Below are 15,662 nucleotides of genomic sequence, written 5' to 3' on the forward strand. Positions count from 1 at the left end.
CAAACACAGCATGAGGCACCAAAAAAAAAAAGACTTCAGAGACTAAACTCCATTGTGAGTGGAGTGGAAAAGTGGAAAATGAGTGGAAAATGAGTCATAAAAAAATTAATGTTACTACTTAACTCATTTGCACCAAAGTAAAATGTTTTTAAATAAATCAATTATTAAATAAATATGTTATATCATCGTCATCCTGTTTGAAACTAAATTTTGAATACTACACATTGACCTACTTTCTACCCCTAATCTGGCGATGTATCTCATGAGGTCAGCTTTTTAAAAATCGCTGATTAACACCAGGAACACACAATTAGATCATTTTTTCTTCATTAACATATTAAGACAATAGTGATAATTAGTTTCATGAATTTATGTTATTGTTTCATTGAAAATAACTGATTAATAAATAATCACCCACCACCTGGTCAGTAAGTCCTGCACCACTGGCCGCCATGATGATTTGATCTCATCTCTCTGAGCAGGCTGACTAAACGATGGCATATAACCTGAATCAAGTCATGTGATATGTAATAACTTAATTCGGTGAAAACCTTCAATCAAATCTTTTATAGGATGTTAAAGATTTCGTATCTCCTGATGCACATGGCCTGTTTTAAGGTTAAAATGAGTTTTGTCAACAGTCAAATATACTAAAATATAAAAGTCACAAAGTGCTTTTCTTTTGTAGGTCTGTGAAGAAAACTGCTGTTGTTTCATTACAGAAAAGTAACCATTTACAGAAATTTGCAGACAGAAGAGGATCTGAACACATGTAGACTGTCAGAATTATCTGTAATATCTGTATATCTTTCAATAACAAACACTCTGTTAGTGTTTTATACTGATGAAGTGAAAAGATTCTCACTTTTTCTCATTTTTTATTACTGTACTTTTCTAATACTGACTCTGAGTTTAGGAATAATCAGATTGTCACGCCTCGGGCGGACTTAGACTACATTTCCCAGAATGCATTGGGAGATCACGTGCATGAGCAACTTCACTCGGATGCGGAGTCCAGAACGGACTCCATTGCCCACAATCCCTCCTATCAGCGCTCACAATCCCCTGAGTACTAATAATATGCACCAGTTTTTGTTGTCATATGACTCATTTAGTCTAGTATATAAGCCCGGGCTTTAGTCTTTGCGAGGTACTGTTTCTCTTTCAACTTACTGAGCGTTTCTCTGATCTGTTTGTTGCTGCCTGTTATGACCCACTTTTTGTTTAACTGACCTTGATTTTTGCCTGTCCCTTCTTGTACCTTTGCTGACTGATTTTGGATCTGTGTTTTGACTTTTTGCCTGCTTTTTGACGACGATTTCTGCTTACTCCCTTGGTTTTGTCTGCCTCTTGTTATGATCACTTCGGTGATATTTTGCTGCCTTTTGGTTACGACCCACGCTTGTTTTTTTGACCACGCTTTTGTCGAACGTTAATAAAACCCTGTTTGCATTTTTCATCCGCGAGCGTCTGAATTCTGTTGCATCGTCACACAGATATTCTGAACTCTGCTTGGAGTCTTTAATGATAATATCTGAGCATGTTAGCTAGTAAAATTTAATTAAATTTAAAATTAATTTAAAATTAAATTTGTATACAATGTGTGTATGCATAATTACAGCTCTGTAGAATCAAGACTTTTAAACACATACAGTGTTGAAAATCAAATTAATCTTGATGATTGAATAAGCACTAAATTCTTAATCATGACCAACATTATAAAAAGACTCATCAGTATCATCTCATCTCTCTTTTCACTGTACACACTGTCCACGTACAGCAGTATCCAAATATGAGAGTAATTCTCTTTTTTATTGTTAAGGTTTGCTTAGAAACAAAAGGTTAAAATCTTAAAATAGAAAATTACAGTTCATCACACAGCATTTTACCATCACTGCATTAAACTAAACCCAGAACCAGACCACAAAAACCCATAATAGATCACACATAGCTTGAAATGTACATAGAGGAACCTGTTAGTGGACCCTGGGGCTACTGGTGGTCATGGACCCCATAAGCCTGTTTAAATTCCATGAAATCAGAATCACAACACCAGACAACATAGCATTGTAAAACCTAAGACCTTTGTTTTTAATGAAGGTGGTCACACCACCATGAGAATTCTCAGCTATTCATCACCCCACTATTATTGCATTAACATAAACCACCAACCAGACCACTGAAAGCCATAGTCGATTATATGAGGCTTGAAATTTACACCAAGAATGCAGTGAATCTAAAGTGTTAATCATCTATATAGCCTCAGCTAACATTACTAGCCTGGCCTGTAGTGTATCATTTGATCTTCTTATAACATGAGGGGCAAATGATTCATTTGTAAGAACATCACGTCAAGGTCTTGTACATATTAGACAGTTATCAATCAGTCAGTTCTCACAGTCAGTGCTCTGGATATGGGAGAAACAGGCAGATGTGAAAACCTGAGTGACTTTAACAAGGAACAGATAATTACGAGATATACTTTAGGCATAAATCATCTATGAATAATTAATTAATCATGTGAACAGATATTAATCAAATTAAAAAATAATCAAATTAAAAAAATTAGACTGAAAGAGTGTGTTGTGTTTGTAAACTCTTATCTTGTCAAAATGCTGTTTTATGTTACATGTAGACTAATTTAAAGACCTATAAAACAGCAAACTAAAGAGCTCAAAGTCAGGAGCTCAGCTCTCCACATTTACAGCATTTATCATTTTTAAATTTACAGAATTAATTAATTAGTTAATTATTTAGCAGAGGACAGAAAACCTCACACACAAAGACACAAAACTCACTGATCATACATATTTATAGTCTATGAGTAAAATGTTTGTGCACTTTATCTGCCAAACTTAGTCTCAGTGGCCTGAGAACAGAGAGGAGTTAGAGATGTGTTTGTGGTCTGACTTTTATTCTAGTAAAACAGCAGTAATGACAACATCAACTAAATAAAAACTGAAACCTAATGATGTTTTTAAGTCACACTTATTGCATCTTTTATGTAAAGCTATAAAGTCATATTTACTACTAGATACTACTGATCGTTAACTATCAGGCTCTTGTCATGTCTTTCCCTTCAGTTTAAGCAGACCTGTAATGCTGGGTCTCTCTGCTTTGGTGTCTTTGCCCCAGAGAGGTGGACTGAACTTTCCCCTGGACTCTGCACTGCAGTCAGTTCTCACGCTCAGTTCTTTCCTTTGTGGTCTGAAGACTCATATCTTCAGATATTATCTACTTCACACCTTTCTGCTCTCATTCGCACTTCATTTTTTTACAGATGTGTCAGTTACCCACTAATACCTCCCCATCATGACAGACACTGATGATTGAACACTAGTAACTGCAATCCTTTTTTTCTTTGACCCCAAGGACACAACGTTCATTATTTCCATGAATAATCTAGAGGTTTGACTTGTCAGACCACAATACACGTTTCCTCTGTGCATCAGTCCATTTCAGATGAACTTGATCCCAGGGAATTCTGCAGCCTTTTGGATGTTGTAGAGAAATGACTTCCACTGTGCACAGTACAGTCTAAACTTGCATTAGTGGATGCAGCAACAGACGGTGCTCATTAAAATCAGTTTGTCAAAGTATTTCCGAGCCCATGAGGTGATCTCCATCACAGAAGCATGCCAGTTTATAATGCAGTGCCATCTGAGGACGGGGGCATCTACGTGTGGGCTGAAGAGAAATTATCTGCCATCCAACATATTGGAACATATTGCAGACATCAATTTCAGAATGTTTAAAAAACAACTTGATAAAGTAGAACATTACATCTTTTCTCTGTACTGTTTTCATTCAAATACAGGCCAAAGTAGATTTAAAATCACTGCCTTCTGTTTTATTTGTATATTTTAATACTGTCCCAGCTTTTTTGGACTTGGCTTTGTAGGATTCATGCTGAACACAAAAACATTAAGGCAGAACACAAGATCTCTCTCTCTCTCTCTCTCTCTCTCTCTCTCTCTCTCTCTCTCTCCCTCTCCCTGTCTCATGTGCTTTGTCTATGAGTGAAAAGGAAATGTTTAGTTCATTGTTCAGTCAGTCATTACTGGGGCAGTATGGAGCTCAGTTTGCTGTCTCTGATGCTCTGTGAGTAAAGATTCTCTTTATATTGCTGTTGATTATTTGTATCTAAATATGTATTATGTTGTACTGTATTTGTACTGTAATTGTTTTGTATAGCTTTGTTCCACATTTCATAGTGTAATTTACATTCTGGGCTAAAAGAATAAGACACTCATTCCAGTTAAAAAAAAAAATCCACACATTTAAAGAAGGTGTTTGTGTCTCTTTCCACGAAAGTAAAATTGTTTTCTGAGCTACTAGTGCAGGACAGAAAATCAATTTAGCCGATACTTTACATACAAGCGTGTCACTATAACCCATTAGTCTTGAAGATAGTGGTATGTTAACATTAGTAAAAATTATTAACATTTGTGATTAGTATATATTATCATTATTAATACTCATCCAGTAACGTTTTACATACAAATGGATAAGTGGCTCTTGTTCTTTCTAACATAGAATTGAAAGATTAAACCCATAAGCCTGTCATGTTTGTGAAGTATAGTGTGTTGTGTGTAATATTCTCATTCGAGCAGATCCATGATGGCAGATCAGAATGATTTAAATTAATAATAAAAATGGATGTTTGTTGTTTGGTTTATATTCAGTTGACTTCAGGTGGTGATTCTGAATAAGTTTTAGAGAAGAAGGAACAGAAAATAACCTCACCGTCATTTATTCTGACAGTTACAACGCAAAGTTGGAATAAGATTATAATATAATAATAAATAATGTTTTAGGCTATATATTGTAGCATTTTAAATTTGACAAAATATATTATAAAATATAATATTATTTATTCATATATATATATATATAATATATATATATATATATATATATATATATATATATAATGGATAACAAAAAAAAATTAATCTGGTCTTGGACTTGACTGCTACAAAGTCTTGGTCTTGACTTAGACTCTATTTGTTTAGGTCTTAATCTTGACTCGGACTCGTCTCTAGTGGTCTTGACTTGGCATACAAACAGGCCAGTAATAGGTTGTTTCTAAAGATTGTCAAAGATTTAATGTGCCTGTGTTAATTTCCCCATTTATAACTATACATGGATAACTGTTACTGTATGTTCTAGTCCTAGTTTAAGGCTTGTACATTTTAAAGTCATCATGACTGGACCTGGTCCAATTTATTCCATATTCTTGAGTGTAAAGGACAGTTCAGGAAATTATTTATTGGCAAATTATTTGAGTTACATGGTTTACGGCAAACCAGTTCATCAAACCATTTCACTTCACTCACCAGTTTTACAGTGTAGTGAAAATTTCACATTAATGCATCATGTACATCTGTTTTCTCCTACTTTAGTGCTGATTGTGGTCATCAACTCTGAACAAACTCAAGGTAAATCATTACATGATCATCTACTACATTATTTAATTTGTTTTCATGTACATTAGCATATAATTCCATTCTTTTAATAGATGACTTTGACAAGTGGCTTAAATTAGTAAAATCATAAATGATAACACATTCATTGTACACAAGAGAGCAGTGCATTGATTAATTAATGTGGTCTTGTCAATGTGTATTTAATAATACAGATTATAGATGCATTTAATTGAAAGAAACATAATACATAATACAAGTAAAATCTGGCTTCACAGAAACATTCATAGAAAACAGACACATTAAACTCATTAGGCTCATTGTGTTTAAGATGACTAAACTAATTCTTATATTGACAAAAGCAGCTCTGCTCACTTCATCTTTTCACACCAACAGCACGAACTACACTGAAAGTGAAGCCTCAGAGCTCAGTCTATACTGGAGACACAGTTACTCTGAGCTGTGTGCCGCCGCAGAGTACTGGTTGGGAGATTATCTGGTGGAAAGACTCTCAGAATTTAAAACATTTAGAAAATCTGAACAAAATCAGTGTTACAGTGTCTGATCCAGGAGAAGCAGAGTACCAGTGTGTAGCACTAAAAAAAGACATAGTGTTAATAGAACACAGTGATCCAGTCAAGATTACAGTGAGAGGTATGACATGTTTTCTGTTTTCTTTTATAAATAATTTGATTTTAGACTGACTGAGGAAAAAAATGTTCCACAGTATTCCATGATGCTTTTGAATAATTTCATTTCAAAATATTTCTCATCTTTAAACAGAGAGACCAAAAGCTACAGTGAAAGTCCAGCCAGCTGATCATGTGTTCATCAGAGAGAGAGTCACTCTGACATGTGAAATAGAAAGTGGAGATGGCTGGTATTACAAATGGTATAAGAATAATAATCTTCTCAGAGATGCTCAAAGGAAGGAATATGAAATCTCTAATGTTGATCAGTCTCATGCAGGTGTTTATACCTGTAAGGGAACACAGTCAACAGACCGAATATACACACACACCAGTGAAGCTGTTACACTGACTGTATCAGGTGAGTGTGGCGACTTTCTCACTTTATTTCTATCAGTAAGTGTCAAGGTGCAGTTTTAGTCAGTACATACAGGAACACAGGGAGGTATTTAAAGTTGAGGTGCTGAAATTTTAAGCAGCGTATTTTTGACGTGAACGATGATGTCATGCAAAATGTTATGCTTTTTCTATTTGAATTCAGTTGATAATTTACATGAAACAGAATGTGTCACATTATGCTGTAATGAGGTAATGATGTAATGTAAAGATGACAACAAACACAATTAATTTACATATCAAGTCACTAATGTGCTCCCTGCACTCTCTGCTCTCTCATTCTGGATTAATTTTATGCTAATGAACTGAGCAGTGACCAACCAGATTGTTGGCCCTTGGCACCCGTAGTACCCCCACTTTCCGTGTCCCTGAGTACATATGTGTCAAAAAGAATTAAACTTCTTCCTGCAGAAATGCCGAAAGCTACAGTGAAAGTCCAGCCAGCTGATCATGTGTTCATCAGAGAGAGAGTCACTCTGACATGTGAAATAGAAAGTGGAGATGGCTGGTATTACAAATGGTATAAGAATAATAATCTTCTCAGAGATGCTCAAAGGAAGGAATATGAAATCTCTAATGTTGATCAGTCTCATGCAGGTGTTTAAACCTGTAAGGGAACACAGTCAACAGGCCGAATATACACACACACCAGTGAAGCTGTTACACTGACTGTATCAGGTGAGTGTGGCATCTTTCTCACTATATTTCTATCATTATGTGTACAGAGGTTCATTACAAATATAAAAACATCACTCAGTATTATACATATCAGCACATTTCTCTTTAAAACACAGAATCTTAGTAGCTGTAAAGAGTTCAGGCATAAGAAAAAGGAAGTTATGGTCAGTTTAATAATGAGAATTCATCATATGTCAGGACATATGTATTTGTTTACAAGCAGATCTTGACCACTCTAACATGGCAGATGCACAGACGTATCACCTCAGACAAAGAACAACAGACAATGCGGCATCTCTGTATCTATGCATTTATGCCCTGAACCCCTTTGCTGTCCCCTTCAGGAACTGCTTTTGAGAATTTTTTCTGTTTATTGTCCCCCCAACAGTGAAATGAAATACCCGCCCATGTTTACAGCTTCCAGTCTTTTCAGGAGTTCAGTCTCAGGCCTCGTCCACATGTATACAGATATTTTTGAAAACATCATTTTTTCCAAAAAGAGATGAATAAATGAATCGTGAAGGCACATGTACCCAAAACCAAACACAGCAGCTCCTGCTGGTCATCCTGATGCAGGATGACCAGCATTCACCTCAATGGCGCTATAACTATTTATATTTATATACTATCATGCAATTTTACATCTGGGGTTAAAAGATGAAAAAAACAACTATGCAGAACCGGCTGCTGCGAGCTGGTCAAACATTAGTAAATCAAGCAGAATATCAGCCACACTCCTAAAATCTCCAGATGCATATGCAGGAGGGAGAGAAGAACATCCTGTGTTTTTCCATGTGCACTTCACAGAAACTGTGTTTAGGCTCCTGTGCCAGTTTTGTAAATAACACGTGATCAGAATGCATCCAAACTGCATCTGATTCCAGCACAAAAGGCTTAATATATTCAGCCCTCAGTATCTCTCAATGAGTTCATGTAGCTCATCTCATAAACATTGACAACAGCAGCTGATGGCTGCTGTTGTGTGTGAAACATTTGTTAGAGTTTGTCCACAGCCAGAAAGTGGAAAACGCAGAAGAGTAGTGGAATGAAAAAAAAAGTGCTTTTTGCTGTTTTTGTCTACTATCTGTGGTGTAACCCGACCAAAACTATATATCATGACTGTGTCAACCAGCACCAGCGTCTACCATCGCCGGAGCCTGCTATAGCTGAGAAATCAGCCTCAATCTCAATCTCTACTTTCAAACGAACTGCGGGAAGAGCTGCGCGAGCTAGGCCTGCTAAGATCCACGGTGCTGCGTGAGCCTGCTGGCCGAAAGCGATGCGCGTGAAGGCGAAGCGAGGCAAGCGAGGCGGGGTGCGCGCTAGGCTAATGGCTAACCCCAGACGACCAACCGTTCCATCGCTTCTTCTATCAAATGTTTGTTCCTTGGAGAATAAACTGGACTACTTCCGGATTCAGCGGGCTACCCAGCTTGAGTTCAGAGACTGCTGTGTTTTCGTTTTTACTGAGACATGGATGACAAGCTCAACTCCAGACTTAACCGTTCAGCTCGACGGCCTGTTGTGCTTCTGTGCGGACAGAGACGCTGAGCTGTGCGGTAAGACTCGAGGTGGGGGACTGTGTGTTTACATCAACACTGAATGGTGTAAAAACGCGGCGCTAGTCTCTAGTCACTGCTCACCGCTGGTGGAGTTTGCGATTGTCAGAGCCAGGCCATTTTATTTGCCAAGAGAGCTAAATATGCTGTTCATAATAGCGGCGTACATAGCTCCCAGTGCTAATGCTAACGCCGCACTGAACGAGCTGTACAGCGCTATCAGCGATCTGCAAAACACACATCCAGACGGACTGTTTATTGTTGCTTGAGATTTCAACCATGCAAATTTGAAGTCAGTACTCCCCAAATTTCACCCATATGTGGACTTTGCAACCCGGGGGGCTAACGTGCTGGATCTTGTTTACACAAACATACTTGGCGCGTACAGGGCTGAGCCCCGCCCCCCACTACGGCTACTCAGACCGCATCTCTGTGATGCTCATTCCAACATACAGACCGCTCATCAGACGTGCCAAACCAGACCAGAAGCAAGTGAGAACCTGGCCGCCAGGAGGTATCTCTGCTCTTTAGGACTGTTTTGAGCACACTGACTGGGAGATGTTCAGAGAAGCAGCAACCTCCGGTGACTCCATCAACCTGGAGGAATATATAGAATCAGTGACTGGCTACATCAGCAAGTGCATTGATGATGTTACTGTCTCCAAACTCATCACAACACACCCCAACCAGAAACCATGGATGACTGCCGAGGTGCGCATGCTACTGAGAACCCGTGACAAGGCTTTCAAGTCAAGGGACAGAGCAAGCCTCAGGATAGCAAGAGCCAAGCTTTCCCGGGCCGTCAAAGAAGCTAAGCGTGCCTACTCAAAGAAAATCCATGAGCCATCACCAATTACAAGTCACCTCCACCTGCTTGTGACAGTGATGCCTCCATTCCAGACGCGCTAAACAACTTCTATGCTCGATTTGAAGCACAGAACTGCACGACGGTGAGGAAAACCACACCTCCTCCAAATGAACAGGTACTGTGTCTGTCCACAGCTGATGTGCGGAGAACTCTACTCAGAGTCAACCCACGGAAAGCACCAGGATCCGACAGCATACCGGGCAGAGTGCTCAGAGAATGCGCCGAACAGCTGGCTGATGTTCTCACGGACACATTCAACATCTCTCTGAGCACTGCAGTCGTTCCAACGTGCAGCAAGTCCACCACCATCATCCCTGTGCCGAAGAAATCTCCAGTGTCCTGCCTCAACGACTACCGTCCCATTGCATTCACTCCCATCATTATGAAGTGCTTCGAGAGGCTTGTCATGAGGCACATTAAAGACCAGCTTCCTCCTTCACTGGACCTACTGCAATTTGCATATCGCCCCAACTGCTCAACAGATGATGCCATCTCCACCACACTCCACCTGGCTCTCACCCACTTGGACAATAAAGACACTTATGTCAGAATGCTGTTCATAGACTTCAGTTCAGCATTCAACACCATCATCCCTCAGCAGCTGATTGGAAAACTGAGCCTGCTGGGCCTGAATGTCTCCCTCTGTAACTGGGTCCTGGATTTCCTGACTGAGAGACCTCAGTTAGTCTGGATAGGTATAACATCTCCAGCACCACCATACTGAGCAACGGCGCCCCTCAGGGCTGTGTGCTCAGTCCGCTGCTGTTTACCTTGCTGACTCATGACTGTGCTGCAAAGTACAGCTCAAATCACATCATCAAGTTTGCTGATGACATGACTGTGGTGGGTCTGATCAACAAGAATGATGAGGACTGGTGCGGAACCAACAACCTGTCTCTGAATGTAGTTAAAACTAAGGAGATGGTTGTTGACTTCCGAAGAATGCGGGGTGACCACGCCCCACTGACCATCACTGGCTCTGCTGTGGAAATCGTCCAGAGCACCAAGTTCCTCTGCGTCCACATCTCAGAGAACCTCACCTGGTCCCTCAACACCAACTCCATAGCCAAGAGAGCCCAGCAGCGCCTCTACTTTCTACGGAGACTGAAGAAAGTTCATCTCCCCCCTCCCATCCTCAACATGTTCTACAGGGGGACTGTGGAGAGCATTCTGATCAGCTGCATCATCGCCTGGTTTGGGAATTGCACCGCCTCCAACCGCAAGACCCTACAGCGCATAGTAGGAAGGCTGAGAAGATCATTGGGGTCTCCCTCCTCTCCATCAGTGTCATCTACACCACACGCTGCATCCGCAAAGCCACCAGCATCGTGGACGACCCCATCCATCCCTCACACAGACTTTTTTCACTGCTGCCGTCTGGCAGAAGGTACCGGAGCATCCGTGCCATCACTGCCAGACTCTGCAGCAGCTTTGTCCCTCAAGCAATCAGGTTTTTAAACTCACAAGGACTGAACTAACCCCCCCTCCCCCACACACACACACACACTCATACACACCTCTTTTGATGCTCTACTTGCAGTATCTATCTGGAACATTGCTGCCAATACTGTGTTTACACTGTTTTCTACCTCAGTAACTGTTTTACTACCTTAGTAATTGTAATTGTTTTACTACCCCAGTAACTGCTGTGTATATGTATGTTATCTGATGTAACTTACAGATCACATCACGTTAAATATGTCTGCACCTTATTCCACTACCTCATGTCCAGAAATCTGTGCTGTGTCGGTGCTACACTGTCCGGTCTGTTTACTGTGTCTAATGTCTGTTTAATTTATTGCACTTATTGTATTGTTTTCTAGCTTAAATTTTGTTTGCATACTGTCTGCACGTTTGCACTTTGTAATTTTGAACTTTTTGTACTTTTTGTTCCTTGTTGCACCTTGTTCCTGGAGGAACGTAATTTCGCTCCACTGTGTACTTGTACATAGATGGACTGACAATAAAAGCCTCTTGACTTGACTTGATCAAAATATAACACATCTGGAATAAAATCCTTTATGTAAATTTATAGAGAGTGAATGTTGTTGAATACTGTCATGCATGTTCAGAGAGAGTGTATAAGTTTTTAAAAATATTTGTCATCTTTGAACAGAGAGACCAAGAGCTACAGTGAAAGTCCAGCCAGCTGATCTTGTGTTCATCAGAGAGAGAGTCACTCTGACATGTGAAATAGAAAGTGGAGATTACTGGAATTATGAATGGTATAAGAATAATAATCTTCTCAGAGATGCTCAAAGGAAGAAATATGAAATCTCTAATGTTGATCAGTCTCATGCAGGTGTTTATACCTGTAAGGGAACACAGTCAACAGGCCGAATATACACACACACCAGTGAAGCTGTTACACTGACTGTATCAGGTGAGTGTGGCGTCTTTCTCACTTTATTTCTATCATTAAAGCTGCACAGTGTAAGGTTTTTATTGAAGTAGCAGGAAAAAAGCACTAAAATATGGTGGTTGTGTGCTGCTGTGAGTCACCCCTGAAACGATTTCTAAGTCTGAGGGGTCAGGTAGGATTTTGCCCTTTTTTTTTGGCCTTTATTAATGTCTTATGGTTCAAAAAAAGGTCCAGTTCAATGTTTAGGTGTCAAATGCAAAAGTAACAGCATACTGATGAAGACATGATGACAATAACAGATCAATCATTTACATCCTTGGAAGACATGTCCTTCACCAAGTTTTGACAGAATTTTCTTTCAATGAGAATACATTCAACAAATTCCTCCACTCAGAGGAGCTAAAGCACAACTGATGTTACAAAATATTCTTCCACCAATTTTGTGCAATTATACGTTTCAACCAGAGAGGTCTCCAAATCCCCAAAGCTTTTATAGTGTAGCTTTAACAGTTAAACATGCAGAGGTGCATTACTGCTATGAAAATATCCTCCAGCTGTGTAAAATTAAGAAGAAACAGAGGGAAATCAGCAATTTTCTCATTAAAATTTATCTTAGAAGTCTAAATAGGTTCATGTAGCTGAACTCATAAGCAATGGCAACATCAGCTGATGACAATAGTTGGCTTTTATCTGAAACATTGGAGTTTATCCACAGCCAGAAAGTAGAATTTGCAGAAGAGCAGTAGTGATCAACTTAAAAACAAATCTAGAATAAAATTCTTTCTGTAAACTAATAGACTGTTAATGTTTTTGAATACTGTCATGCATATTCAGAGAGAGTGTGTAAGTTTTACAAGTATTTATCTTCTTTGAACAGAGAGACCAAAAGCTACAGTGAAAGTCCAGCCAGCTGATCATGTGTTCATCAGAGAGAGAGTCACTCTGACATGTGAAATAGAAAGTGGAGATTACTGGAATTATGAATGGTATAAGAATAATAATCTTCTCAGAGATGCTCAAAGGAAGAAATATGAAATCTCTAATGTTGATCAGTCTCATGCAGGTGTTTATACCTGTAAGGGAACACAGTCAACAGACCGAATATACACACACACCAGTGAAGCTGTTACACTGACTGTATCAGGTGAGTGTGGCGTCTTTCTCACTCTATGTCTATCATCAAGAGTGTAAAGTTTAGAGCTGCACTACTACTGTAAAACCATCATCCTGTACGAAACATATCAGCAAATCTCTCTTTCTAAATATATTTCTGAACCCTCAATGAGTTCATGTACAGTACTGTGCAAAAGTCAGAGATCACCCTTCATTATTTCACTTCATGTGAAAACAGATTTCAAGTAGGCCTACAAGTTATTCATTTTTCTGCATCTCCAAATTACCAAAGTTCAGTCTTGTGTCCACATGTACAAACAAAGTTTTTTCCTCTGCTTGTCCATAAAAATCTCGTCCACACCATCATGAGAATGCAAGAATGACTCACCAATAATCATATGATCATGACAGCCCAGTAGAGGCTGATAACTTCTCATAAGATCTAATGTTCTGTACTTCAAGAAGAACATTGTAAATATCTGCACTGTGCAAAATGTAGACCACAACACGAAGCTAAAGCAGAGATTTTCTAACAAAGTTATGGGCATGTTACAAACACATTGAAATACATTTTTAAAAATATAATTATAATAATACACTGTAAAAAATTACTTCATATGGTAACAAGTAAATAACTAGTATTATTCAACCTAAAGAAATACTTTAAATGAAAGTTTTTTTGAATCAGTGTAATTTTTTGACTTGAATAAAAGTGATTCATTTGCTTGTTACTGCATGAAGTCATTTCTTTAGGTTGACCTGATGGGCTATTTTTACAGTGTAATAATAATAATAATAATAATAATAATAATCATCATCATCATCATCATCATCATCCTCATCACCATAATGATGAACTGACAGACATTCAGTTTTACAAATGAAACACTTCATGCTTGGACCTGTAGATGCTTCACTGAATGAACCCACAGTGTCAATTTGTCAGCATTAAATATCTTCATTTAAAGTTAAATATTTTCACTTGTGTTGTTTTGGTACCCAGTTAAAATGTCTTCTTAGCCCAGTTTCATATTAGCAATAAATAAACAATTAAACTAAAAAGTATTTAAGAAGCAGTTTAGAAGTTGAAATGCAAAAAATAAATCAGTATTAATAATTATGTAATTATTTGGAGTACAGCTGTGAAATTTTATTAAAAAAAAAGTGTTTTTCTTGGCATGAGCTGCCCTCAGTGAGCTGACATGGCTGAACCCTCAGACTGCATGTCATATTTAATTCCTAGAAGTCCGTGTCAGGGATACAATATCCAGGACTGGGATCTGGGTTCATGATCTGGATTTGAAGGTCTCTGGTCTAGACTGTATCTGCTCTTACAGATACATCTGATTAGACTGTGAGGCAAATTTACACCTGTTTTTAAAAGGTGGAGAAAAGTCCACTCAAACCTGGCCACTGTGAGCTGCTCAAACTTTAGTAAATATATCTGAGATCTTCACCCTCAAATGCATTTGCATGATGGAGAGAAGCACATCCTGTGTTTTTACATGTGAGCAGCCCGGAAAGTGTTTGTTTGATCTCGTTCACCAATTTAGTCCTGACGTGCGTAAAATGCATCCAAATTACTTCTGAATTCAGTGCAAAAGGCTCAGAACATTCAGCCCACAGTGTCTTAGAACTCATGTAGCTCATGCAGCTCATCTCATTAACACTGACAACATCTGCTGATGGAAACAGTTGGCTTTTGTTTGAGATGTTTGTTGGAGTTGTCCACAGCCAGAAAGTGGAAGATGCGGAAGAGGGAATAATGATCAACTGAAAAACACACCTGCAATAAAATTCTCTCTGTAAACTAATAGAAAGTGAATGTTGTGGAAGACTGTCATGCATATTCAGAGAGAGTGAATCAGTTTTAAAAGTATTTTCCATCTTTGAACAGAGAGACCAAAAGCTACAGTGAAAGTCCAGCCAGCTGATCATGTGTTCATCAGAGAGAGAGTCACTCTGACATGTGAAATAGAAAGTGGAGATTACTGGAATTATGAATGGTATAAGAATAATAATCTTCTCAGAGATGCTCAAAGGAAGAAATATGAAATCTCTAATGTTGATGAGTCTCATGCAGGTGTTTATACCTGTAAGGGAACACAGTCAACAGGCCGAATATACACACACACAAGTGAAGCTGTTACACTGACTGTATCAGGTGAGTGTGGCGTCTTTCTCATTTTATTTCTATCACTAAGAGTTTAAGGTGCTTTACTAATATAAAACATCATCCTGTACTGAACATATCAGCAAATTTCTCTTCAAATACTCTGTATCTCTGAAGCCTCACTGAGTTCTTGTACAGTACTATGCAAAACCTCAGAGACCACCCTTCATTATTTAATTTCCAGTTAAAACAGCTATAAAGTAGAACTACAAGTTAGTTATTTTTCTGCATTAAGAGCAGAAAAAATGAAATACAGAAAAGTACACTAAAACCTCACAACTTAAGATTGTGGCAAAATGTTTATTTTTATTTAGTGCTCATGCACCCTTTGCCTTTACCACAGCTTCCATTCTTTTCAAGAGTTCTCTAAAGTTCAGTCTTAGGCCTCGTCCACACGT

General features: G+C 38.7%; 1 protein-coding gene across 1 annotated transcript in view; it reads left to right on the plus strand.

The window, feature by feature from the left end:
• LOC118814059 (sialoadhesin-like) overlaps positions 1-15,662 on the plus strand; it is a 31,608-nt gene that overhangs the window by 9,778 nt on the left and 6,168 nt on the right. Inside the window, exon 2 of the mRNA XM_036579724.1 lies at positions 6,210-6,476. Coding sequence (XP_036435617.1) covers positions 6,210-6,476 — 267 coding nt within the window. The remainder of the gene's footprint in view (positions 1-6,209; positions 6,477-15,662) is intronic.

This window comes from Colossoma macropomum, unplaced genomic scaffold (genome assembly GCF_904425465.1).
Source record: "Colossoma macropomum unplaced genomic scaffold, Colossoma_macropomum, whole genome shotgun sequence".
In the NCBI taxonomy this organism is placed as follows: domain Eukaryota; kingdom Metazoa; phylum Chordata; class Actinopteri; order Characiformes; family Serrasalmidae; genus Colossoma; species Colossoma macropomum.